Here is a 27,641-nt window from a genome sequence, read left to right as displayed (position 1 = left end):
CACTAGTCGTATACTGAATAATGGCATATCATCGCAATTGAACTTGAAATGTTTTCCCTTTCAACCACAGAGGAATATATCATTTGTAAAACAATATATTGTTTATGCGACATATAAGCAACATGCAGACAAAACTTGACAGGTACTAAACATCCATGTGCATCAAATTTTAACGATAAGTTCACAAAAAAGATTGCAATAAGAAAGTGACAATTTGAGGCGAGATTTTTTTCAGCAGTAAGGGAGATTTTAACCAGTCTAAAGTTAGATTTCCTTCAATCAGTACTGAGGTCGAGTTCGGGACAAGATACTAAGAATTTGAGATGTTGACGCCCCCACTAATAATTCGCGGAAATACTTCCTTCAATAAGAAGCCTAGGATTTTAATCACTATTTCACACGACGTCAAAACCGCCACTTTGACAGATTTTTCTCAAATTCCCTTCTTGAACTACTTTAAGAGTTTGCTTGAACGCCGATCGAAACTTCAGAACTTGTAGACTGCTGGACTTTAACACCATCTATCCATGTATGAATTTCACAAGTTCGACAAACTTTACGTTAGTCACTCCCAGTGTTCCACTCATTTGACTTGTACTTGTAAGTTTTAGAATAGCCCTCTGTACACATTACTTAGCCTAGGTTAGGCCTACACTGAAGCTAATCCTCAATTATACAATCTCAAGTAGTTCCGTAGTGAAGTGTAATGGGGAAGTAGAATCTACCACAGTATCACTATCAGTATAGATCTGTACTGTGCAGTTTACATTTGACTCCACTAACTTAACACATTTTGGCCTAATTATATCACCGTCATAATTGAGATCGTGAGATCATTGACTGAACGTAATTGCATGTTTCCTTGTGAGAAATTCTAGGCCTAGATCAACATATAGTATTTGTGAATATTATTAAGGTCAACGTAGAACTATGTCCATTGGTTTTAAGTATTATTTTTACCACTAATTAGGCCAACCATTTTGTGAGGTTCTGTGTTTTACCCAGACTGAGACTTAACCTAGGCCTATGCTCAGACATGCAATCAGGAAACTTTACAATTTTAAGTAGCCTAGACTATTAGAGCCTAACGTTAGGTCTATGTAGTGTCCAGTTGTAACATTACAGTTGTTAGTTTTATGCTACTTTGACATGTTTAGAGCGAGTTAGCTTTGACAGTTAGATTGCATATCTCAATGGTGTGATTCACAGTAGTGATCTCAAGGTAAAATCTAAATATCCTGGGAAGAATTGCTATGACTCAATTACCAATCATTTTCATGTGGTTGACTGGAACATGTATTTTCTAATTTTTGGCTCACCTTTTTCATCTCGATGTTGTTAGTAAGAAGAATTTTTTAACCAAGAAGTGGTGAACGGCACCTTAGATACTTCTGACCCTTGGCGATTTGTCTAACAGTATTGTAAATGCTATCCAACTTTTGAGAAATATTGATCAGCTTATTGATTGCCATCTTTTTATAATCTTGAATATGCTGTTCTGAGTTTTCAATGACCTTATATTATTTAATCAGGTTAATTTGCTGACAAAAATACATTAGATTTCATTAAAATAGTGGTAATTTAGTATTGCTACCAGAGGCCTATTAATATTTATTAAGGTTGGGCTACTGTACACTCCCAGGAAAGTATAATATTAACCAGCCATTGCAATAATCCTTCATTAACCTATTCTCAGTTTAAGGGATTTACAGTTAAAGGCATTGAAGACTCTTCCCAAATCACGTGCGGCCATCTGAAAAAGTTCACTTTCTGTTGCTTGCAAGTGACGTTTTGTTTGTGTCGCTACAAAATGTAGACAGTAATGAAACATGATAACTTGTTATCTTTAGCTGGACCTGAGATGTCCATCGCTGTATCGTTTATACACTGTGCTGTAGGTATTGACCGCAGCTGTATGTACTGACTGTACACTAGTGTCTAATTAATGACGGTAGCAAGCTGTGTTTGTATTTTCTGGGATCGATCGTAGTGTCTTACACTTCTGTTACACCTCATTCGAAACTAGGTCAGATTACCGGCATTAGACGTTTCTTTTTGCGCGATTCTTCACACCCTTTAAAAAGAAGAGTTGTCAACACAAGTAGCTAGGCATACTAGTTAGGAATGAATACCCACAGTAGCCTGACCCTTATTATTAATATGTGCCAATTTCAGAATTTCTTCTCAGGCAATGCAGCATTGAATCCTTCACAAAGTACTGGATGCTGATAAATGATTAAATCTCTAGGGCCAATACATGCAATCTTAAGGTTTGAAGTTTCCCTGCCTTTGAATATTGACAAATGAAGGTGTGTAGCACCATTCCATACAAATGTTCTAGAGGTGGCATCCTCATATATTTATTCTCCTACCACTACCAGATGCTTACTTTATGTACTGCACAGTGAACCAGCTACTTCATACATCCCATTGAAAATGGAACTAAAGAGTTAGCAGCAGTGATTTGAGTTCACAATTAGTGTTTCAGTTACCAGTGCAGTCAATTATTTGAACTACCACAGGTTGTGTACTGTATGTTTCATTTTTGTCCAAAACAAACATGTCTTTGGATACAGAAGAGGTGACTTGAGTACATGTAAATGTAACCATACTTCTATTTTGTTCCAACAGCAGAGGTCCAAGATTCATTCTTGTGGCATTTTCCTAAGCCCTGACTAATCTTTCTGATTGGTTGAGATCAGTCCCAGAAGCCGATATAACGTCACCACTCTGCCATGAACTTGACCAACTCCTCCTCCTCTGGCAATGGCTTGCTACATGCAGCATTTAATCAGGACCATGGTAAACCATTTTGAGATTTTACTATATAGTAAGATTTAGTCTGGACGGTGGTAACCAGAAGACCAGAGTAATTTACGGCTGGACATGTTTAACATCAGCTCATGTCAATCACAGAACATTCCCCACGGTTAGTGTAGTCAGTATGTACCCGAGAAGACGAGTGGGGACTCGGCGGAAGTTTGTAACAAGGAAAGACCTTCAAAATGGTACTGTTGCAAGCACGTAGTTCTAAGCAAATCAAAACATGATTATAAAGAACCATCTTCCTGGCCATGCAGGAAATAGAACCATACACGAAAGAATAGAAGTACTGTACTGTACAGCACAACCAATGATATATAACATGATTACGTCATATTACACTTGTAACTGAAAATTACACAGTCATATACATGTGTAACAGAAATGGTGCATACTACATATATGTATCAATGGGCCATGTGACGGGAGGAATTTTATCTGAAATTTGACTAATTCTCTCTTTTGTTTTTTATGATTTATTCTTTAGGTTGCTTTGCTTGCGGTATGGAGACTGGTTTCCGTGTCTATAACACAGATCCTCTGAGGGAGAAAGAAAGACAAGGTTTGAAACTTTTGTCTATACAAAAATAAATGAGTTAATGCTCTTTCACACAGTCCTATTATCAGTAATTGTTAGTAATGCAATCAGTGGTGTGCCAGTATGTGTTTTTTAGAGACCATGCAGCACAGCCTGGTTTTTACGTGAATACCATATGTGTGCCAGTATGTGATTTTGGAGACCATGAAGCACAGCATGGTTCTATGTGGATACCATACATGTGCCCTGTATGTGTTTTTGGAGACCTTGCAGCACAGCATGGTTCTATGTGGATACCATATGTGTGCCCGGTATGTGGCTTTTTGGAGACCATACAGCACAACCTTGTTCTATGTGAATACCTTTACGATATCTATGACTGTCTGTAAAATGGCTACAAAAATTAAGGCCTATCAATTTTTCTTATTAAAATAATAATTTATTGGCAAAATCCTTTATTTATTTCTTGTCAAAAATTAACTAAAAATGTTATGAAAATTTTCCAAATGCCAGTTTTTTAAATATGCAATTTATCACTGCAAATACAGTATATAAAACGTTGCATGATTTAATGCAAAAGCACGCTGGAAAAGCTGGGATAAATTATTTATTAATAGGGTACTGAAATATCTCATTTCTGGTCTGTTATACAGATTTTGATGGAGGCATTGGCCACGTGGAGATGCTCTTCAGGTGTAACTACCTAGCACTCATTGGAGGAGGAAGGCACCCGCATTACCCTCCAAATAAAGGTAAGCATGTTGAGGTGTTAAACAATGTTAGCGTGCTCTATACATGGAGTTACCTAGACTCCATCAAAGGAGGGAGGAGGCTCACACATTACCTCCAAATAAAAGTAAGCATGCTGAGGTTTTAAACAATGTTAGCGTGCTCTATACATGGAATTACCTAGACTCCACCAAAGGAGGAAGGAGGCTCACACATTACCTCCAAATAAAGGTAAGCATGTTGAGGTGTTAGACAGTGTTAACATGCTCTATACATGGAGTAACCTAGCACTCATTGGAGGAGGAAGACACCCACATTACCCTCCAAATAAAGGTAAGCATGTTGAGGTGTTAAACAATGTTAACATGCTCTATACATGGAGTAACCTAGTTCCCATCAAAGGAGGAAGGAGGCTCACACATTACCTCCAAATAAAGGTAAGCATGCTGAGGTGTTAAACAATGTTAACATGCTCTATACATGGAGTTACCTTGTTCCCATTAAAGGAGGAAGGAGGCTCACACGTAACCTCCAAAGAAAGGTAAGCATGTTGAGGTGTTAAACAATGTTAACATGCTCTATACATGGAGTTACCTTGTTCCCATCAAAGGAGGAAGGAGGCTCACACGTAACCTCCAAAGAAAGGTAAGCATGTTGAGGTGTTAAACAATGTTAACATGCTCTATACATGGAGTTACCTTGTTCCCATTAAAGGAGGAAGGAGGCTCACACGTAACCTCCAAAGAAAGGTAAGCATGTTGAGGTGTTAAACAATGTTAACATGCTCTATACATGGAGTTACCTTGTTCCCATTAAAGGAGGAAGGAGGCTCACACGTAACCTCCAAAGAAAGGTAAGCATGTTGAGGTGTTAAACAATGTTAACATGCTCTATACATGGAGTAACCTAGTTCCCATCAAAGGAGGAAGGAGGCTCACACATTACCTCCAAATAAAGGTAAGCATGCTGAGGTGTTAAACAATGTTAACATGCTCTATACATGGAGTTACCTTGTTCCCATCAAAGGAGGAAGGAGGCTCACACGTAACCTCCAAAGAAAGGTAAGCATGCTGAGGTGTTAAACAATGTTAACATGCTCTATACATGGAGTTACCTTGTTCCCATTAAAGGAGGAAGGAGGCTCACACGTAACCTCCAAAGAAAGGTAAGCATGTTGAAGTGTTAAACAATGTTAACATGCTCTATACATGGAGTTACCTTGTTCCCATCAAAGGAGGAAGGAGGCTCACACGTAACCTCCAAAGAAAGGTAAGCATGTTGAAGTGTTAAACAATGTTAACATGCTCTATACATGGAGTTACCTTGTTCCCATCAAAGGAGGAAGGAGGCTCACACGTAACCTCCAAAGAAAGGTAAGCATGCTGAGGTGTTAAACAATGTTAACATGCTCTATACATGGAGTTACCTTGTTCCCATTAAAGGAGGAAGGAGGCTCACACGTAACCTCCAAAGAAAGGTAAGCATGTTGAGGTGTTAAACAATGTTAACATGCTCTATACATGGAGTTACCTTGTTCCCATTAAAGGAGGAAGGAGGCTCACACATAACCTCCAAAGAAAAAGTAAGCATGTAAACCTTTTAGTGATGTTAGTGACATAACGGAGCTGTCATTGGTGTCTGAAGGCATTTATATTTTATCCTCGAAATAAAGGTAAGCTGGTCACAAAGGTATCTGTCATATTCATATGTACTAGTGGTGTTTAGTTACCTAACATGTAAATATAGGTAAGGCCATAGAGGTGTTAGTACTAAGCATGGTACATGGCAGATGTAGGTGAGGTTTCGTTAAATAGACTTCATGGTTATCCATATCTCAAACACAAATCTATTACTTTCTGAAAATTGTGTAGAACTATAGCTAAACATATCAAGTTAAACATGGTCCTCAAAGTCAGTACTTTAAGCAAACAAAACCTAAATATATATAGTTATCATACTTGGTGATGTCTCTTATTAATGATTTGACATTTTTTCTCATTTGATTGGGCCTTTGACCTATGACACATTTGATTAGGCCTTTCACCTATCGTTATTCGACAAGGCCATTTACTTATGACACATTCGTCTTATCCTTTGACCTATGACACATATGACTGGGCCTTTGACCTATGACACTTTTTTTATTTTTTTATACTAATATAAGGGCTGCGTCCATTTTATTTTTCGTATTCATATTTTAAGTGGTTTTGTTACTTAAATTTACTTAAAACTCACTTTTTTCTTTTTAGGAATTTCACTGTAAATCTATTTTATTTTTAAATTATTCCTTTGTTAAATATATTTATATATTTTTATATTAATATTTAAGCTGAGTCAATTTTATTATTCATAATCATATTTTAAGGGTTTTGTCATTTTGTTGTCATTGTAAAGCGCTCTTGAACATGCTTAAGCATGAAAAGAGCGCTATATAAATTTGGTAAAATAAAATACTGGGCATTTGACCTATGACACATTTGACTGGGCCTTTGACCTATGCTTACTATTTCCTCCATACTGGTAATTATAATCAATACTAAGTTATGGATTATTTCACTTTGCAGCGATGATTTGGGATGACTTGAAAAAGAAGCCAGTTATCGAGTTGGAATTTTCAACAGAAGTGAAAGCTGTGAGACTGAGACGAGATAGGTATGTAACCCAAAGCCAAGAGGAGAGAAAACCTCTGGAAAACTAGAAATATGAGAGAGAGACAGATCGTTACCAAGCAATTAGGAAATGCAAATTAGCCAATCTGTGCAATGCATTCATGAGTATAGCACTAACTATTAATGTGTTTTTTCATTTGCTATGTCACATGATCACAATCCAAACTTGAAATCACAGGATTACATGTATAAACACAAATCTGATATTGTTGCTACCAACGAAAGAGGAACCAGTGAGTTTTTCAAAAGTTATAAACTAAATCCCAGGATAGATATGCAGTATCATTCAACATGTTTTTTGTGAACCGGCTTTAATAAACATGACCTTTTATCTCTTCCATCTCTCATTCAACAGGATAGTGGTGGTGCTAGATACGATGATCAAGGTGTATACATTCACACAGAACCCACAGCAGTTACACGTCTTTGACACTTGCTTTAACTCCAAAGGTCAGTCAGACTAAATACTTACAAAATCATTTTCGTAAGTTATTAAACCAGTTGTTTTTGAGTTGATTCATCAACTTTTTTGACAGTTTTGCCAAACCTTTCCTGATGCGTCCTTTAAAGCAAGATTTTAACCGATCAATCTAGGACATCACATGAAGTCTAAACGTTTAATAAGTACTTTCAGGGGGGGGGGGGAGGACTCCTGGAGAGAGGTGGCTTCAATGGCCAAACCAAACCCCTCCTTTGTAAAACTGTTGAATCCACCACTGACCTCTCCATAAATAATTCAGGGCAATTTAGAGTTTGGTCCCCTTCCTCCCTGCCTTTGCAATCCTGTGCGTAAAAATGATGATCAGCAAGTATGGTTGTTAGCTGTACATATGAATTTGATCATTTGTATAGTTGACATGTTGACATCATTCAGTGATGTTCACTTGGGAGGGGGGTGGGGGGATGGTGAGGGCAGAGGGGAGGGAGGTGGGGTTGCATTGTACCCATGGGATTCTACTATCCCGTGCCCCCCATTCAGAACAGGGAGATCACCAAATCTCATTCTTTCCTTGCATAGGTCTCTGTGTACTCTGCCCAAATAGTAACAACTCACTGCTTGCCTTCCCTGGTCGCCATACAGGGGTTGTTCAAATTGTCGATCTCGCAAATACAGAGAAGGCACCGTTGGAGATATCGGCCCACGAGGGCACGCTCTGCTGCTTAACATTCAATCACCAGGGAACACGACTTGCCACAGCATCTGAGAAGGTATGCCTGTCTATCTTCATGTAATACTACAACAAGCTCCACTACTGGCTTTGAGCAATTGCAATGTTTATGATACAAAAGCGATCTTCTTCTGTTCAGTGTTTTTGTAAGCAACGATGTCACCCATTTTGCGATTATATAACAGTCTGCGTTCGAGGCGGCATGTTTGCGATTGGGCTTCAGTTTTAACAAACCTGCCGAGAAGGACTAAAAAATGAAAATGGTTTTGATCAAACTGAGAGACAATGCTAGAATTTTATCACCAAATGAAGACTAACTAAGTAATGATTTCTTTTAAACTGCAACATTTTGTTGTTGAGATACTCAATTTACATTAGCAGTAGATTACATTAGTTGAAATCAAACTTGATTAATACTAGCTAATGAGTTACATTGTTCTGAGACTTGAGCATCAAATATCTTCAAAGCCTATATCTTTAAAAAACAAAAATTGAGCCAACTGCTTTAAAATCTATGATACAGTATTTTCTATGTAATAGCATATGGTTGTCTGTATAGTGTCCTCATTGTCTCTGCATTATCTCCTCAGTGCCAAAATCCATGAGAAAAATAAATTGCCTGTGTGTCATGTAAGAGTCACAATTGCATACTCTGATACCCGAAGAAAAGCAGAAAATGTTATCATTTTAATTTCTAAGAATAATTTGTGTTGCAATTTCATCCTTGGCCATCAAATATTTAAGACTTTATGATAGGGTCATTGAGAATGTTGAAAAATAAAAGGATTGAGACCTAGGGCTCCCCACATGTAATATATTTTAAAGGCAAATATTACTTGGAAGTTGTACTTAGATATTCAGTACCGGGATTTACGTGCCTATTTTTTAATTTGGTATTGTTTTTGTTCCATGAATGCAGGGAACATTGATTAGAATTTTTGACACCAGCTCTGGGACTCAACTACAAGAGTTGAGGAGGGGGTCTGGTAGTGCTGCCATTTACTGGTAAGTAGCAACTTGTAAGTTGCATATTGCTGTATCCATGGCTGTTACAAGAACCAAAGACCGTTGGGGGGGGGAGGCGGAGAGAAGTCGGGTGAGGGGAAAGTGGGGAGTAAAAGGTAACATAAAACACACCATTCCTCTGATATCAATTTCAACTGGGGTGATCAAGAAAAGTTATCAAAAAGTACAAGAAATGTATTCATTCAAAGTATGAACTACTCCTTTTACCACTTGTACTGTAATTTGTGTTAAAAATTGCTCCTTTATTTTCTGTGCCAACAGCATCAGTTTCAATCAAGATTCTTCCTTGCTCTGCGTGTCCAGCGATCACGGGACGGTGCACGTCTTCGCCGTGGAGGATCCTGCTAAAAACAAGCAGTCTAGGTTAGTACCAAGTCTCGCAGAAAGAACGGCTGAATTCACAATGTCTATGCATGCTCTGGCCCTCCTCTCCCCTTCCTCACCCCTCTTACACACCCACACACATATACATGTTTGTATTACATTCAGACCGAGGACCCCATTGTATTTTCCATTGTTCACATCCACATACCCTAATCTTAACAGTACCCCATACAATAGAATTCTTCCGAGGACATGGTGATTCTTTAGAAATCACAACCGAGGACCTGAAATTCTTTTGTTCAAGTCCTCGGTCAGATAGAAAAACAAACTCACCCAGACAGAAATATTGATGAACCGGGAAAATTTTTTGGAGAATGCCATCCTGAATTCTGTGTAACTCATTCCTATCAATCAATGTACATTTAAAAGAACTGAAATGGTAAAGTTTATGTTTATTCATAACAGAACATTAGAAACGACCGTTAATCCGTGCATTTTACAGTTACAGGACCATCTCTTTATTTTTGAGAAGATTACAAAATTATACGTTATTGTTCATTAGTCAAAGTGGCTGATCTACCAAGGTTTAAACACGCAGTAAAACAGACAAACTTTTTGAATCTCGAGAAACACATTATCACTGACATATCACAAGCATATCTAGGTTAATGTGCTGTTGGAAGTAATTTAAGGAAAAAATAGCTTCCTTCTCTGAGACTTGTTTATGAAATGGATCATGAGATTACATTGAATCAATTACCACAGTGTTCGTTTCTGTGAGTTTAATTGATGGTATGGAGGTTTGTGGGAAGTCCAGTTCAGAGAGGTGGAGTTGGGGTCTTAGCTTTAACTTAAACCAGTGTTTATCCACAACAATCACATTGGTCATCTCAGTTTCAAATCAACTTCTGTCGGCATCCTAACTGACCCTTAAGAATTACTAGACATAAAACTAAGCATCATTAAAAAGACACTTAACCAATATTATTACATACATGTGTACCTTGGAAACTGCCTGTGTTTCAACTTTTCTTGTTTTCTCCTCTCTCCTTGTACAGCCTTGCATCAGCCACGTTCCTGCCGAAATACTTCAGCTCCAAGTGGAGTTTCTCCAAGTTCCAAGTTCCCAATAACGCCCAGTGTATCTGTGCCTTCGGAGCTGACACAAATTCTGTCATTGGTGGGTATTATCGATATAAGCCGCTACAGTTTGAGTAAAAACATTCTTACTAACAGTTTATTGTTTATGGGAGGTCATAGATGGCTCTCGCACCTCCCTTGCCTTATCCCCCTCCCCTCTCTTACTTTCCCCTCCCTCATTCTCCTGCTACTGCGATAAACTGCTTCTAGAGTTTTTGATCAGATTTTGTTTTGGAAAACTGCAGCATTACTGAAACTACAGCAATCAGTGACATCATCTTCTCTGTTTTTCTTCTTTCATTTGACAGCGATCTGCGCTGATGGAAGCTACTATAAATTCGTCTTCAATCCCAAGGGGGAGTGTACTCGAGACGTCTACACACAGTTTCTAGAAATGACAGACGATGATGCCAAAAGCTGAACAACCAATCACAAAGTGAGATTTGTATCACATGACCAAATAATGAACCAGGGCTAGATTTGCATATTTATTTTTCCCCCTCCCCCCTCCCCAACTCCCCGATGATCTGGTACTAAGGGCCTAATGTCCTACTAGTCAGATCTCTTGTGACGAATGTGTCGATGTGATGGAAATGACTTGGAAAAGAAAATACTCAAGCACTTAATCAAAAGCTAGAAGCAATAAAATAAGCCACCCCTGAAAAAAAATGTATTGCATTGCATTAAACATTCTTGGAAGAATGTAGGATATGAAAATGATGTTATAAACTAGGACAGGAAGGCTTACCTCCTAATGCAAGAGAATATCACTTGACATTCTCAGGCCAAAAAAGAAAATTCTTTCCTGGAATGAATGTGAGTAGTATGAATGTAAAAGCTTAATATAAAGAAAAGTCTTGCCCCCAGTCTCTAAAGTTGATTTAATATTACTTCTTGGTGCTCGCCCTGATAACTAAATGTAGACAGATGTCATAAGGACAAGCTTGCAGGTCAACAGTCATTGTTGTGTAACTCAAAAGGTTGTCTACCTACCCTCGCCTATCTCTCCCCCTATTGGACACTTTGTACATTCATGCACATTTTTTTTTTGTACAAGCAAAATTTAGGACGTATATTTCTGATCACATCAGAGAAAGATTAATTAATCGGTAAGCCAAAGTTGGACCCTCCATGGTTTCAAGGAATCCTTTTTAACCATCCATCACAGCTAGGAACAGGGATATTGGCTTCCAGTTTGTCACAGTTATGTTAGAGTACAATTTGTCAGTTTTATGCTTTAATTCTATTTTTTTTTGTGCTAAAACATTTCCCATTGAACTAATAATGGCTGTTGTCAGTGATTAACTGTGTATAGAGAATTTCTTTTCTTTTTGTAAAATTCTAGTTGCTTTTTTTTTTTTACTTTAATTTTCTAGAAGTGATATAACACTATCTTGAGAGAGTATAAATCGCCGTGGTAATCTATCATTCTTTCTCTGGCAAATGTGTATTTTCTGCTAAACAAACATTGACCATTTATCGTCTTATTTTGGTTTTACTCTCTTTTGTATCCTAGAAGTAGCTTCAGGTTAAGACAACCTAAACATGAACCTTGATGTCATCTAAGTAACAAAACTTGAAATTCATTTGATATCACTGTTTGCATTTATCCAATAAATTTACCTCAGTATCTGCTCAATTACTTCAGCGTTGCAACTTGAGTTTTATTATGATACATAAAAGAAATCAGTACAAAATAAATGTGGGATGATTTTATTTTACCTGAAATTTTACTGCTTCTTGGGCAAATATTCACTATGAAAATATCCTTAACTTATTTCTGCATGCAATTTAGGCCCTTTGTAAGTCGTATGAACTTGTGATATATTTAAGCAGTTACAGCAATAACAACACACCAGGGAGTACAGTCATGTAGGTACCTACAAAGTGAGGGCGCTTGTGAGCTCTGTGACAGGCTCAGAATAAGTTGGCTACGCAACTAGCCTCTGAAACTGCAAATGTTAAGTGACTATATGAAACTTTCAACTATATGGAAGTTTCAACGTCCAGTCATGTAGGTATCGAAAAACATGTCTTGACATTTGACATATATTGTTTTGGTTTAAACATGATCATGTTGATTATTTAAAATATCAGTAATTAAATGAGCAATTGGAAACAAAAGTTTGTAATCATAAAGAGTAAGTTTGAAATTTGGTTACTTCCCATATTACAGCAATATTGGATTTATTGTATCATATTAAATTATTGTGACTAATGTTACTTCCAGAAAGACTGTAAATGTTTATAAAAAGGGTGGGGGTGTTCATAAACAGAGTCTTCTGAGGGAAAACTTGTGTGGCAGTAACATACAAGTAACACATTGGGGCACTTTGTCATAAATGAAATGAAAATAAACAAAAATTGTTTCCAGCCAATTTCTCAACACCCAAAATACATTTAATGTCTATAATTGCAATGAAAACATTGTCGGCATTTATGTCTTATCCTGCAAACTCTAAAAACCTCAAGAAGATAGCTGTGACTAATTGATGGATAAAGATAACTTCCATAGTTAACCTTCATGACTATATTTTCCAACAAATTTTAAGCCAAATCGTCCCAATTTTTGTGTCATTTTCTTTCTTATGCAGATTTTGTGTTTTTGCAAGAATGAATAGAGAAGGACACGGCTTTACTTGCTATAAATTATAAACAAATTAAAAGTAATTAAGTAATTAAAAGTTAGTAAGCCCAGACTTTCAATCGTGAAATCTTACAACTTGCACTTTCAAAGCTTCGTTAATCAATAATGTAAGAGGGGGGTCAGATTTGCCCCTTTTTTTATTTCCTTCTTTAAAATTTTTTGTTGTTGTATGTATGGAGCAAATATTGGTGTAAGTCAATCTTTTGCTTTTTTTTTCTGTCTTTTTCTCTAAGATATCATTATTAGCTCCTCTGAAGAGAATTACTTTGAGTTGCCGTCTTAGCTGTCAAATAGACTGACACAGATACATGCATAGGCCAAAGATGCCAACAGACAGATAGACAGACAAACAGACACTTTATGATCAGACAGGAAAAATAGGTAGAACATGGATGAAGAAATAATGAATGAAAAAGTGTGAGATTTGAGCTTAGTTTTAAAGGTTAGTATCGTAGTCATTTAGCATACTATGGGGGGGGGGGTGTAAATAAGCTGTAAGCATAGTTAAATTAACCAAACCAATTATCCAATATGTGTCTACCAATAATATTAACTGTTTGATTTTTGTTAACTGCCATAAAATATTTATCTTCACAAAGCTGCCATTGTTATAATTGGTAAGAATATCTCGAGTTATTCTTTGTTTTTTGGAAGCTGCATTTACAATGCCTGTTGTTTGCCATTGTTTGGGTTTCACCTCAAATGTTTTTCTCTTTGTCTATTAATTCCTCATGAGAGGTTCAGCCATTCGTCAGCTGCTCTGTGTTAGAAGTGTTATATAAATGAAAAATGTTCTTCTGAAACTGCCGTGATGGTAGGTGGCATTTTCCAAGTATCAACTAGTTGCATACGTCTTACATGATGGGTTCCATCGAGGTGGGTAGGGAGGATTTTCAAAAGACTATTGCTAATGATATTAACAGACTGAGCTAAAGGATTGGAAAAATTGTATTCCTTTTCACTGCATGTAAATGTATTTCTAGTATAAACGCCAGTTTAATTCTCCACCATCTACACCGATGCGCAAGTAACTTCAGATTTGCCACTTTCTAATATCCTAGTTGATTTTTGCACAATGTATACAAGTAAGTTGTCCATTATTTATGTAAGTTACTTAATATACAGGTAAAAGCATGAAAGATTTGTACACCAGTGTTCAGCAAAATTTTCAAAGAACACGAGTACCCACCGCATACAGCATAAAAAACTCTCAAGAGCAAAAATACAGCAAATTCATTAAATTAAAATCTTGTATATTTCAGTATCGATGTTACCTTTGCAACTGTAAGAAAGGAAAATTACTTAAGCCTTTACTTTGCAAGTTTATCATAAGATCCATAAGAACCATAAGATCATTAATTCATTAATTTAATAGTTTAATTAATAATTGAATTTATGATCTGATACCCTAGCATTTTATTTACTGTTTTTAAGTTTCAAACAAACGGAAAAGAGAAATTTCCGTATCTACTACGTCGTGTAATTAATACCTTGGGCGTCGCCAAATTGACCAAACCTACTTAATCTGAAATTGCATTTGGTCAAAGTAAGTCACACACTGAGATTTTGTTACGATATATATGTTAAAATGGTTTAAATGTATTAGTCCATGTTGATTTTGAAAAATTTTGTTGGCCCAACTCGTTTTTATTGGTATTAAACACATGCCAATTTCTATTATTTCAAATGTCTAATGAATGCATTGTTATAGGAGTTTGGTATGGAATAGTTTCAAACTTTATATCATCATCAGCGCAAATTATCTTTAGGCTGAGTGAGGCGCAAAGCAGCTCGTTAAATTAGTCATTAAATTGACCATCATTATATCGAGATAAGATAAATTGGGATGAAATTCTATTATTGGAATTAAATTCCAAGATGTTACACATTTTTATACAAAAAACATATTTTTGTGGGTCTTATACTTGTTAGATAGTTTAAACAAGAGTTGAAGAAGGAGGAATCGCATCCTTCTTTCTTGTAAAATGTAATCTCATTAAAAATTATAATAATAATAAGAAATATGTATCTACAATGTATATATATAAGTAAGCTGTGACGATACAGCGAACAGCATTAACCGATGAGAATTAACAAGAGAGAAATTTCTGTATTGTTCCTTTATAATGAAATAAAGAAGTTAAAGGTTCTCAATATGGTATTGTCTTCTTCAGTGTTACTTGTCAATAAATTCATTATTATATCAGTCAAAGAAATAGCATTTTTTTTTTGACTGGCCCTCTCCCACCCAGGGGCGTAGCGAAGGGGTTTTTGTTGGGGGGTGTAGAGAATTTGATTTGCCGACGGATCTGGAAGTGGTGACTGAAATGGGGGAGGGGTCTAAGGGCAGTGGGTGTCCCCCTCCCCTTTGGAAAATTTTTAGTTTTGAAACGTCCTTAGATGCAATCTGGTGCATATTTTAAGTCAAATTTGATTTGCCGACGGATCTGGAAGTGGTGACTGAAATGGGGGAGGGGTCTAAGGGGAGTGGGTGTCCCCCTCCCCTTTGGCAATTTTTTAGTTTAGAAACGTCCTTAGATGCAATCTGGTGCATATTTTAAGTCAAGTTTGATTTGCCGACGGATCTGGAAGTGGTGACTGAATGGGGGGGGGTCTAAGGGGAGGGGGGTCCCCCTCCGCTTTGGAAAATTTTTAGTTTTGAAACGTCCTTAGATGCAATCTGGTGCATATTTTAAGTCAAATTTGATTTGCCGACGGATCTGGAAGTGGTGACTGAAATGGGGGAGGGGTCTAAGGGGAGTGGGTGTTCCCTACCCTTTTGGAAAATTTTTAGTTTTGAAACGTCCTTAGATGCAATCTGGTGCATATTTTAAGTCAAATTTGATTTGCCGACGGATCTGGAAGTGGTGACTGAAATGGGGGAGGGGTCTAAGGGTAGGGGTTCTACCCCTCCCCTTTGGAAAATTTTTAGTTTTGAAACGTCCTTAGATGCAATCTGGTGCATATTTTAAGTCAAATTTGGCACGGAAGAAGCTCCCGTTCTCCTTTTCTCTATTCAGCTTTCCTTCTTTCTTCCCCTTCCGCTCTCTTCACCTTTTCTCCTTTTGCCGACAGACCCAAAATTTGCCGACAGCGACCAAATTATTGGGGGGGTGTGACACACCCCCCCGCTCGCTACGCCCCTGCTCCCACCCACCCCTCCCCTCCTTTCCCTGCACACCCCGATTTATGAAGTGAACAGAATATAATCCAAACAAGATATCCCACCTCTGAATTAACTCAATCCATCTCAACTTTATAGCCAGCTATTCCCAAATCCTCAATTGAATGTTGTTTTATTGATGGCTTAGCCAGTTCTTGGTAAAGTTTTGTTTCTCTGATTTCTGACAAAGGGAACCATTTAAAACCATCCGCATTACCACTAATCTGATAGACAGACGAATAATGGTCACCCCACGCTCAAAAATTCAACAAACATGTCACTGTCTGGGAATCATTAGATATTTGAAGTTACAGATGCTGAGACCAACATATCTCTATGGCAACAATTAACCGATTCAGGAAAAAGAAGTTATTTTTCTATTTGAGAAAATGATGGCACTGCCACCCCCTCCCCCCCCCCCCGCCACCCCATCACCTATCGGACTATAAGTATCTTGCTAACTGGGATCATCATATGGATGACTAAATCCGATCAGGTCTATTAATACTTGAGCATAATTCTTCGGCCACGCCTTCCAAGACAATCCAGAAATGACCATCAGCTGTGTTTTTAAATCTTTATCGTCCCAATATGATTGGAGAGTCTTCAGAATATGAAGAGACATGGAGCATAGAGACACCAGGGTGTAACAACTCCATCTCACTAGACGGAAATCGTGGACTGAAAGAAAACAGGAGAAAAGAAAACCTACTTGTCAGTAATCGTGAAAGGATAGGTCTAACTTACTTGAAAGAATAAATAATGCTACTTGTTACGAAACTTCAATGTCATGGCTAAGTTGTCACATATATTTTAAATATGAATTGTAAAATTTAGTGGCAATACCTATGACCTTTCAAGCTTTCTCTTTCACGTTGAAATTAAACTGAAATTATTCCCACCAGACCACCTCCCTCTCCGACCCCTCCCCATGTACTACGCACGCTCACTCTACTACAGTACTACGCATGCTCACTCCATCTCACCCTAGAAATGATCGAATCTATATTCCACCACATAAAACAGTCACGGTACCTGAGCGAACTCTTTTAAGTATTTCTTCGTGTATTTCCATGTCAATAATAGTCTGAACGTTATCACGATGACCTCGACCAAGTTCAGAAATACTTTTCACCACTTGAAGTCTAAGAGGTGGCGGAGTTCTAGCATCAGTCAGGTAGTTCGCCATCCTCTCAATGTACATACCAGCTAGCTTAGCGGCATCTTGGCCACCTGCCAACATAAAGATCACTGCAATATTACTGAATGCACACAAATCTCAAAGTTAAGAAAATAGTGATTGCAAAAACGGAACCTTTATTTTCAAATAGGGTTCGTACCTCCTCTATTCTCTCCCTCACTACCTTGACTGTGTTTAAAGCTACATAAATAGCCTGGTTTTCTTATATGACTTTGAGAAGTGATACATTAGACTAATAAATTTGTCACGGTGAATGAAAATTGCTTGAAGTGTGTATGATAAATTAATAATTGACATTTATGCCTGAATGTTGAACAATTAAATTAGAAAACAAGTGTTAACATTGCGAAAACTGAAATACGAATCCACTGTTAGACCATGGTGACGACCCCCCCCCCCCCCCACCTCTCCCCCATCCTAAAGCAAAGATATATTTAGCAGTGATTACAGTGTAATGCAGTGGTTCAAAATGTTACGACATGGTTAAAATTAACCGACCCCGATATAGGCCTATATTGGATGACGTCACTTCCTGCACGGATTTTGACTATCGTTCAGTAAGCACACATTAACTAGCATACCGATAATATATAATTTACTTATGTTACAGGTTTTTCTAAGCAATTTACCTGTGTATGCTAAATGGCCAATTTTCCTAACGGCTTCAATTCTAACCTCCACATCCTGGTTATCTCCGAGAAGTTGTCCGTTTATCAATATTTCTCTTCTGTAGAGGTTTGTCTCATTATCCCAGAGTTGATCGCCCTTTCCGTCCCCGGTATGAGAGGCCAAAGTGTTCCACGTTTTCTCCACCCCTTGAACAAGAGCTCTTCTTACGGACTGAAACATGTTGTTTGTACTTTGACCCCGAGAATCTCTGAATTAACTTGTTCGATATCAACCAGTAATAATCATATTATGTGATAAGAACATCACACGTGTGAAACACTCTAATTCGGTTCTATTTACTATACAGAATAGTGCGCGTTAGTTGAGATGTTTCATATACTTGCGCGCGCAGTACTGCCCTAAGGCGCGCATGTTGGGAAATGATTTTGCTCGATATTGCGTCCGTCAGTGTAACAAACTGACGTCTATCTGGTCTACAGCTGCTGCGCGTTGCTGTGCGCTTCTGTTTGTCTACTACAATCGTACACAAATCGAGGCGAATGCAAATATGCTACCATGCAACGTCATTGAATAAATTAACCTGCATATTTTCAGCTAATTATTCCTTTTCGGTGCATCAGAAATTACTAATAACGTACATATACGGTAGGCTACCTATGAATTGAGCACACTAGAGTACTTTTGGAGCCATCAATAGCCTCTTTGATGTTCCGTTTCTGTGAGAGTTGTGCATTATGATTAAAGGGTCACCCGAGCTCTGACCAGTATAACATAGCCTACGCTGCATCTCGATAAGCATCCAGGTAGCCTAGTCGGTTCAACGAGGTAAATGAATCTGGAGAAACTATCACACAGTAAATACGGGCGTACGCGCGTACCATGTATGGAGGGTCATGTGATGTGTTCCAGGGTGGTACTAATATACTACTTTCCCTATTACGCATGATGATTTCACCCAACTAGTACGTAAATGTGTTTGCGTGCTTAGAGCAGCAGACGACACCCGTTACCTAGCAATAACCGTGCCTGTAGCCTAACGTGCTAGCTATATTCCCGTCGAGCAGCATTAGGCTCTGTTCCATGGAGAATTCCGTGGTTGCACTGAACTAAACATTTCCCCACATTTCATTCACTTATAGCGTGTTAGCGTGTTGTAATAACGTTAGGCCATATGAGACAAAGCTTGCCCCTAGAGCTGTATTAATAAGTAAGATCTATTATGTAGAAGGCCTGCCTTCATTCAAGAGAATAAGGTTGAATGTTAGCATATTAGCACTATTTCGTAGGCCTGAAGTACCAGTACCTTCTTATGCCGTTAGTTCCCATGTCCGAACCGACCAATCTTTCACGAAGTCACTAATACTGTTCTCGAACTGCTACAGAGAAATATCACTATAGTACCACCCTGGAACACATCACATGACCCTCCATACATGGTACGCGCGCACCCAATTGACATGAATCCTCCAGATTCATTTACCTCGTTGAGTCGGTTACGCATAACACGCATTGAACTTTGACATCACCCGTCAGTGTTGAATTGTGCGTCTTGTAGAAACACCGCGTAGAACTAAATTTCTAGTGTGCTGGAAAGACAGTTCATCTAAATTTTGCAGGAAAGGACCCCTGCAGTCCCCCCTTCATGGAAATTAGTTCAAAGAACGACGCTTAAACGGAATAATTTAACGAGTCCAGAGACCATATATCAACAGGAAGCGAGTTCCACTAAGGGGGGGGGGGGGAAGCAGCAGCAAGATGAAAGCTGCAATTCCCAATCATTTTCATTTGAAACATACACTGGAACGTATATATATATATAACAGAGGCCTAAATATATCGGTTGGAGATATCAGGATATGGTCCCCTTCTCCAACCCCCACGTACCTGTTTTACAAGTTAGTAATGCATAATTTATGTTCGAAGTGATTATTCGCAGGGCAGCCCGGCGAATAACGTACACAGACACCTTATTCGCAGGGCTGTGACGATTTTGGAAATAGGTATATTATTGGCTTTCGATGACATCATTTTTGATGTGACGTCATTCATTTGGGTCTCGGCGCGCAAACCCGAAGTTCTTTCATGTCTTTCAGTTTCAGACTTACAAAATTAGATTCTACATTTTACATGTTAACAGATGCTACATTTTAAATGTCATGAATTATTAGAAAAATATGGTTTTTGAAACGACTGACATAAGAAGAACTTAATTGCATTGCACATTAAATTTACGATTCAGCCCTAGGGACCTAGGCCCCAGGCCTAAGAGTGTACGTAAGTTCTAACGTAGGCAGGGCTATATATAGCCTAAAATACATGTCATAAGCGTTACTTTTAGGCTAGGCTAAATGGACTGACCAACGGTTAGCCACTGCCTAGTCTTGCTAACGTTAGGTGTAGGCAGTGATTAAGGATATTAAAGGATAGAACAGTTGGCCCCAAATCATGAGATTGAATCTTTTGCAAGTTCCCAGATTTATGAGATGCAAAAAGGGCTTCTGAAAAGTCAATTTTGGGGTCCTCAATTATGCCAATCTTTATGGCCCCATAACGTCAAATATAGGTAGCTACTTAATCCTTATTTGAGGGGCTTGGAAGGCCGGTTTTGCTATTGATACCAGTCAGTTTAGGGGCCTTGAAAAAGCCAACCTTTTGGGCCCAAATAGTCTTAGCTACTTCATAAGCTAATTTTTGGAACCCCAGCAGTTCAATTTTAAAAGCTTATTTCAAGGGAGCTTATCTTGGGATTCCCCAAAAGCCGACATTGCCCGAAAGCCAATATGGTCAAGGGTGTGACACCCCCCCCCCCTCCCAAACCTTTACATGCAAATGAGCAGTCACTCTGCAAAAACAAAGGTGAAAATGAGGGATGACATTTTTTTTCTGTTGGCGGTACTAATGCTAGACTGGTTCAATCTTAAGGCCCTAGGCTCCCAAAACCAATCCTAACAGAATTAAGATAGGAATCCCAAAGGCTAATAAATTCCCCCGGCAAACTATAGGAGCTCCCGATTAAGACTCTCAAAAAGCCAGCTGGTGCTCAAAAGCAAACTCGAATAGCCCCAAAGTTACTGAGCCCATTAACCCAGTCTAAGGCTGCCCTGTGAATAAGGTGTATGTTTCTGGCTATTCGCAGGGCAGCCCTGCAAATAAGGTGTCTGTGTCCGGCTGTTCGCAGGGCTGCCCTGTGAATAAGATACTTGTGTCCGGCTATTCGCAGGGCTGCCCTGCGAATAAGATGTTTGTGTCCAGCTATTCGCAGGGCTGCCATGCGAATAAGCTATATGTGTCTGGCTATTCGCAGGGCTGCCCTGCGAATAAGCCCCACCATTTATGTTTGCTTGAATTCAAAGTTGAAAGCGTCTACATAGAATATATTATAGGCAAAAATACAATGTACATAGGGGGCATCCGTACAGGCTTTATTTTTGCGGCTAAATTTGTATCCCCGTTCTGCTTAGTTTACACATAGTTTCGGACAATTTTATTAATTATGTAAGTATTAGATCCCCTAATGACATATGAATAACATTTTATGGGATGAATGCTTTATATCTAAGATATATTGACGTCTACATTTCCCGTACATTTGCATGTTAGGCCCACCCGTACAACGTCAATTACCGGGTATAACATTAGGTTCAAAGATTACAATTTCGGTCGCCGTAAAGTCCACCTCGGAAAAATATATACGGGTAGTATTTTCTACGGTATCCATTAAGCACCATTATATTCGGCTTTCGCACTCTATCACTCGAGGTTGTGTAAAGTCAATACGAGAAAATGTTCGACAAAGACAGTATAGTTATTGTCATAGTGCAGTGCTCTATGTAACCAATGGTTACGAATCTCATTGAGAATTTTAGTCTTGATCATTTGAACCATTTAAGTGTATAAATCCGTAGAAAATATGTAGCCCTGTTCAATGTAATCTTTTAATCACAGAAATCTCAAATTGGAAGGACAAGATACCGCCGTTGCCAAAAGAGGCATGATATTCTACCGAAACAACAGACTGCTTAGTTTATCGCGTAACTGGCTCTTGCACAGCAGTCAGGCTAACAATAAAAAATAGCGAGCTGCCACAATAGCCTAATTGCACATTAAGTCTAGCAAGTTTAGTCTTTTTTATGATTTTATGATAAAGCATCGTGGAATTACTATGTCGTTTATCGGTATAAAGCCAGAGAAAAGCCTGTGGGAGGAAATATGCAAAGGTAGGCATTAGCTAACGTTACGGTTAAGAAGCATTTTGTTATGGTGCTTGGTAGGCCCCTAGGCCTAGCACATATTCGCCTTGCAGCAGACAGAATGAGAGAAAATGTTATTTTCCTGGCAGCGGGATGAATGATGTGTAACTTAGTGCCTTCCCAATATATCCATAAGCCTAGCGAATAAGAGAACGCATCACCTTATTCTCCTGGCAGCCGGATGATAAGGACTAGCCTATAATTGATGCACCTAGTAATGATTTGATTAACGATGTCTATCAAAGAAAAGTCCAAATCACTCAACTGTATTCATTCTTTATATGTGTATTTCCTCAGAAATGTAACAATCTCTAAATATCTATTGTTCTGTGCCTACGCAACGTACAATTGAGCAGAATTTGACCACAAAAAGTCTGCCGTGTCAAGTTCTTTCATACCCCTAAATTAACACATCGATAAGCTAACTGTAGTGTAGGCCTAAGTACATACATCCATTGACTTTGGATGCAGTTTGCTATGCTCTGAGCCTCTAAGCTCAGACAGGCCAGGTCCCAGAGAGTAGTGGTATTATATTGAAGAAATTTTGGTTATTTTTAGTGAGTAAGATTACCAAATGCCACAAAATATGTGCAAAACAGGGGGAGGATATAATAAAGGTCGTGTCTATTGGCACGTGCACGTGCCAATAACAACCGTTATTGTTACGTTGACGTACCAATAAACATCGATATTCGCACGAACATGCTCGTGCTTATAGACAGTGACTTTACACACGAAAGCGTGCCAATAAGGATTGCTATTCGCACGAACGTGTATGTGGGTATAAGTAGGCATGTTAGAATGTAGTGATTAGAAAAGCACTTAGTAGGCGGGGAAGGTAAACCATGGCCCCAACCACAGTGTTGGGTGTGCACGGTCGATTTGCCCCCCCCCACTTGCCCCCCCTGAAGATTTTGGTCGATGAAAATTTGCTGATTCTCAAAAAAAAGGTTATCTTTTTCAAAATCAATAGCCAAATCTGTAAAATATGAGAGAAATCAAAGATGTGATCAATTCTGGGAAAATTCAGAGAAATAATTAAAGATTTTGTTGGAATATTTCAGAAAAGATTTGTTGCAAAACTTTCTTAAAATGCATAAGGAATATGATGAACTTAATTCATCTAGTAGCTTGTTTGCTGCTTCGACGGTTTTGGAATCCTTTATTACAAAAATAGAAAAAGTATCCATATCCTTTGAACATAACCCTGAAAATCCCCATAGTTATCAAATTCCTGTTCCATTGTCATGCACTGCTGTGTTATTGTCCATCAATGTCCTGTTCATCCCTCCCGGCCAGCACATATCAGGACAGTTCATTGGTTACATCAACCACGAGCGCCCATTGGTCAAGTTACATGCGTGCTAATAGTCAATGTTATTCGCACGATTACGTTCGTGCGAATAGCCACAACGTATAATAAAAGCTTAATAAAATACACAATTTGATCAGCATATACCTGAAATGTTTCAAAACTCATCAAATATGTAACTCTGTTTGACTGCAATAAGTTTAGGTTGCCTGCTGTATCGTTGCTAGTGATATTTGAAGGTGCTTCAATTATGAAATATGAAACCTTTACTGCTGTGTAACACATGCACTATTGTCCCAACAGCCGGACAAATAAGGTGTACTTCTGTTGTAATTCATTCTGCTGCTGAGCCAATAACATGACATGTTTCCGTATTCCCTTGGCAGCTGCCAAGAGAATATTGAGGCATACATTGTTATTTTAAAACAAATAGCCATGATATTTTGTTATTGGGTCCTTATGTTTAGCGCTTCTAATGTTAGGCTAGGCTAGCCAAATTCATATATTTAATGTTATAATATATTTTCAGGCTGAACATGAATGTTAGTGTTTGGAGTAAGAAAACATTATAGTGATATGGCCCACAGTAGACCTAAGTGCAGCTTAATTAGTTAGCCCAGAAAATTTCAGTTAACATAGATCTTTAGAAACTGTAATGATGATCTGCACATGTAGGCCTACTCAAATAAAATACCTATAGAGGCTACTGAAAAGTATCCGATATTTAAGAAAAGAAAAAAAAAACATGTAGTTATAGACCTGTAATAAATAAAATTGAGTCCCTAATATAAATAGTAAGTGAAATGTAACAAGAAGATAGTATTTTTAGACTTACAATCTCTGGATAAAGAAACGCACACCCTCACACCTAGGCATCCAGCACAGTTCTGAAGCACTTTCCCATTCTATAACTAAGAACTGACTACCCAGGTGTAACTAAACAAATGCAAATTTGTAGTGTGATGAACATGAATAGAAGGAATGTAGGATCGAAGCTTAGTATGTGGGAGATGAGGATGCAAGGTTTTACTAATGATTGGTCCTGTACAATGGATGTGAGAACTTTAATGGAATGTTGGGTATTGAAATGAGATTAATAACAAACCTAAACAGATAATAGAACAATAACATATCATCCACTTTCTGGTCATCACATATCATTAGTCAACAACCAATTTTGTCATCCTGTAAATTTAATAACAATTAACGAGTAAGCCTAAAACCCAGGCTAATTTCTGTTTAATGTGTTTAAAACTTCACTGCTTTCCCCATTCACCCTTTTTTTGCACAGAGTTTGCTCTGATGAGGCCACCATTTCATGTTGAAGATGATACAGAATCTGTGGCTACAGAGATCATCGACTATGACCCGGCGTCTCACTCGCCTGTCATGTTTGGTCACATGGCACAGAAAGTAGCTGTCGATGGGGACGCACTGGAAGAGTTCGACCCCAGCAAGTCACATCCAGCATGTGTCGGTTACACTATGTTGCAGAAGCCCCCCAGGACCCCTACCCCACCCCCTCCTCCAGCACCACCCAAAGACACATGTACGTCCTGAGATGTTTGAGAACTATTATTTAACTAGCTGTGTTTGTTAGTTAACCATTCATTTGCTATGGCACCACAAACTGAAACTGCTTTGTTTTCTTTCAGAAGAAATATTTCTGTCCAAAACAAGATTAAAGTAAATTGCTTGATTTACATATTTAACAAAATTTTCACACTGCTTTTGAATTTTGTCATTCAACTGTCATTCAACTAGGTTTATGCCGAGTTAGTTTCTTTGGTACATACTTGAATTTGATATTACTCCATATGCTTTGTATGCATCATACATATGTGGAATTACAAGTTTGACATCGGGACAACATTTATATCTTTATCAAAAAGATGATGAATTATTAAAAGGAGTGATGAACTTTGACTTGAATGGACAACTTTATACCTATTCATGTGAAGGGAAATAGACACTGGAATTTTCAACAAGTGCTTGATAACAAAATGGGCAACAATGGTTGGAAAGAAGTTTAACACCTCTATAAGCATTTCATGTAAGATGCTGTTTACTGTGTTAAATTTTAAACATCAACATTTCTTAAAACTTTTTGTTTGTTGTTGCTATTTGTATTGCAGGCACACCCAGGGAATATTTAGAACATTATATCTTTCCAGTTTTATTACCTGCGTTGCTCGCAATGCTCAAAATGGCCAAGAAAGAGAGATGTTATGAGGTAGGCAATATAATCAGCTCCCTCACTGTACAAGTATTTTCATCATTGAACATCGACAGAACTCATTGGCACTAACAATGGCTACCCCACCCACAATTCTAAGGAATGCAACATCTTGTTTTCAAAATACACACATGCTTCTTCTGTCACAATATATAATATATGATTAAAAATAATTAAAAATGTGTTATACAATTTGGATCCTAGGATCATGCAACATTCAGGAATAGTGCTTTGTTGTTGTCATTACATCAGCAATTAGAAAGCTTGGAGAAACAATCAGAAGTTTAAAAATAATTCTCAGTATTGTCTGATCAAAGTCCAGCTTTTCTTAAAATTTTAAAATAATGAGAAAATGAATAAAAAAATTGACTGTGGAAGGTGCAAGAGCACTGAGTAAGAGATAAATATCATGTGGAACTGGTTGTGCAAAAAAACTGATCTATTTTCAAAATAATTGATTTCTTGTCATTTTGGTTTGAATTCCACAGAGAAAGAGATTTAGATTCAACGGTTGTGATTTCCTCACAGAGTTCCTTTGGAGGTCAGTAACATACGAAGCATTAAAAAGAAGTTTGTAGGCTTGGAAAGTATTAGAAACTGTAATCTTCTGTTGAAATATCAGATACAGGTAGGGTTGTAACAACAAAAAGCAAAGGTATAAACATTGTATGCATGATTAAAAAGTTTTTAGCTTCATTTGAAAATTGTTTAGCTGGGGGAGAATTTTAAGGTAAAAGTGTGAACATTTTGGAATAAAGATACAAAGCTGTGAAATGTTGGCTGAAGATAATGGAATACATTATGAGAATTTGGGTGTTTGGTGATTATAGCCTAAGCCTACCTTCTATATGTTACAGATTAAACAAACCTTACAAATGATTCTCATTTTCAATTTAAAATACTGATGGATGAATAATTATTTCATTTTTTTTTTAACATTGAGAGCAAACTAATTGAGCATTCTTTTACCATGTTATCATGTTTCTTGATTTCTTATTTGTCAGATATAACAAAAATCACCCAGAAAGGGCAAGTGACAATCTGGAGGACATACCATTTGTCAAAAGACTTCTTGCAGAAAAGTAAGAATTTTTTATATACTCTCTGTTTTATAACATGGAGGTATACATGGAAATAAAGATAAATTAGAAATAAGGAACAGGTTAAATAACATATAGACATATCCCTCTTCTATGGCTAGTTTCTTGTCCTAATGGTTTTACTTATGCTCTCCTTTTTTTCTTTTCTTTAATTTCGATTTGTTGGGTTTGGAGTTTAATATTTTTCTCACTCTTTTCCAAGTTTTTGCAGATAATTATTGAGTTGATAACGAATTGAAAAATTTCTATTTACTAAAAGAGCTCTGACTGCGAAATGCGAATGTTTAAGACATAATGTTGAATATAGCAAAGGGAAAAGAGGAGGGAGGGGGAGGGGATAGGAGAGGGGGGTAAAGAATGCTTTAAGGAGTAGCTTATGACAAAAAAGAATGACTTGATCTGAGTTATGTATAGAGATTAAATACACACTAGTCCAAGAAAATTTGTCTCAATGTTTACAGCTTTTATTTTTTTATTTTGCGAAACAATGAGAGTCCTTTGTTGTACTAACCTTTGTTTAATTTGCGGTCTTCTCTTCAGTCCCAGACCCCCTCTCCCTCTCTCGCTGGTGTGGACAGAAGAAGAGGCAGCAGTCATCATTCAGTCATTCTGGAAAGGGTACAAGGTCAGTGTTTCTTAACCGTATCCACTACTCGCACCCCTTAGTAACTGCAAACACTCTGC

The 27,641-nt window shown here is 37.9% G+C and overlaps 3 protein-coding genes across 9 annotated transcripts in view; 2 read left to right on the top strand and 1 right to left on the bottom strand.

The window, feature by feature from the left end:
• Nucleotides 1-374: 374 nt before the first annotated feature.
• On the top strand, nucleotides 375-15,214 carry LOC139960083 (WD repeat domain phosphoinositide-interacting protein 3-like). Of its 7 annotated transcripts, XM_071958157.1 has the most exons (12): nucleotides 375-600; nucleotides 2,632-2,802; nucleotides 3,311-3,385; nucleotides 4,015-4,113; nucleotides 6,655-6,742; nucleotides 7,115-7,209; nucleotides 7,778-7,968; nucleotides 8,848-8,933; nucleotides 9,216-9,317; nucleotides 10,337-10,458; nucleotides 10,727-10,854; nucleotides 13,299-15,214. In XM_071958157.1, the coding sequence occupies exons 2-11, from the start codon at nucleotides 2,736-2,738 to the stop codon at nucleotides 10,837-10,839; spliced, it is 1,038 nt and encodes a 345-aa protein (XP_071814258.1). In that variant the 5' UTR covers nucleotides 375-600; nucleotides 2,632-2,735; the 3' UTR covers nucleotides 10,840-10,854; nucleotides 13,299-15,214. The 7 variants fall into 7 exon arrangements, with proteins under 7 accessions (XP_071814258.1, XP_071814262.1, XP_071814260.1 ...); XM_071958161.1 differs by having other exon boundaries at nucleotides 376-560; nucleotides 2,635-2,802; nucleotides 10,727-15,214; XM_071958159.1 differs by having other exon boundaries at nucleotides 376-560; nucleotides 10,727-15,214.
• On the bottom strand, nucleotides 11,090-18,509 carry LOC139960088 (armadillo-like helical domain-containing protein 2). The gene is made up of 3 exons (XM_071958165.1): nucleotides 18,059-18,509; nucleotides 17,264-17,461; nucleotides 11,090-16,909 (listed from the first exon to the last, which is right to left on the bottom strand). The coding sequence occupies exons 1-3, from the start codon at nucleotides 18,276-18,278 to the stop codon at nucleotides 16,686-16,688; spliced, it is 642 nt and encodes a 213-aa protein (XP_071814266.1). The 5' UTR covers nucleotides 18,279-18,509; the 3' UTR covers nucleotides 11,090-16,685.
• A 3,321-nt stretch (nucleotides 18,510-21,830) lies between these two features.
• Nucleotides 21,831-27,641, top strand: part of LOC139959775 (IQ domain-containing protein K-like) — a 9,889-nt gene continuing 4,078 nt past the window's right edge. The window contains exons 1-6 of the mRNA XM_071957618.1: nucleotides 21,831-22,276; nucleotides 24,913-25,170; nucleotides 25,757-25,854; nucleotides 26,346-26,398; nucleotides 26,862-26,939; nucleotides 27,498-27,582. Coding sequence (XP_071813719.1) covers nucleotides 22,198-22,276; nucleotides 24,913-25,170; nucleotides 25,757-25,854; nucleotides 26,346-26,398; nucleotides 26,862-26,939; nucleotides 27,498-27,582 — 651 coding nt within the window. The 5' untranslated portion in view covers nucleotides 21,831-22,197. The remainder of the gene's footprint in view (nucleotides 22,277-24,912; nucleotides 25,171-25,756; nucleotides 25,855-26,345; nucleotides 26,399-26,861; nucleotides 26,940-27,497; nucleotides 27,583-27,641) is intronic.

This window comes from Apostichopus japonicus, chromosome 19 (assembly GCF_037975245.1).
Source record: "Apostichopus japonicus isolate 1M-3 chromosome 19, ASM3797524v1, whole genome shotgun sequence".
NCBI classification, from domain to species: domain Eukaryota; kingdom Metazoa; phylum Echinodermata; class Holothuroidea; order Aspidochirotida; family Stichopodidae; genus Apostichopus; species Apostichopus japonicus.
Note: the sequence above shows the minus strand (reverse complement) of the source record. Positions and strands in the feature narration are given on the sequence as shown.

Excerpts from the sequence above, each read along its gene's own strand:
- LOC139960083 (XM_071958157.1), top strand. The coding sequence starts at position 2,736 with ATGAACTTGACCAACTCCTCCTCCTCTGGCAATGGCTTGCTACATGCA. Across the intron at positions 3,386-4,014 it reads GAGGGAGAAAGAAAGACAAG|ATTTTGATGGAGGCATTGGC; the intron begins GTTTGAAACTTT and ends TCTGTTATACAG. Across the intron at positions 4,114-6,654 it reads GCATTACCCTCCAAATAAAG|CGATGATTTGGGATGACTTG; the intron begins GTAAGCATGTTG and ends TTCACTTTGCAG.
- LOC139960088 (XM_071958165.1), bottom strand. The coding sequence starts at position 18,278 with ATGTTTCAGTCCGTAAGAAGAGCTCTTGTTCAAGGGGTGGAGAAAACG. Across the intron at positions 17,462-18,058 it reads TGGCCATTTAGCATACACAG|GTGGCCAAGATGCCGCTAAG; the intron begins GTAAATTGCTTA and ends TTATGTTGGCAG. Across the intron at positions 16,910-17,263 it reads ACTTAAAAGAGTTCGCTCAG|TCCACGATTTCCGTCTAGTG; the intron begins GTACCGTGACTG and ends GTTTTCTTTCAG.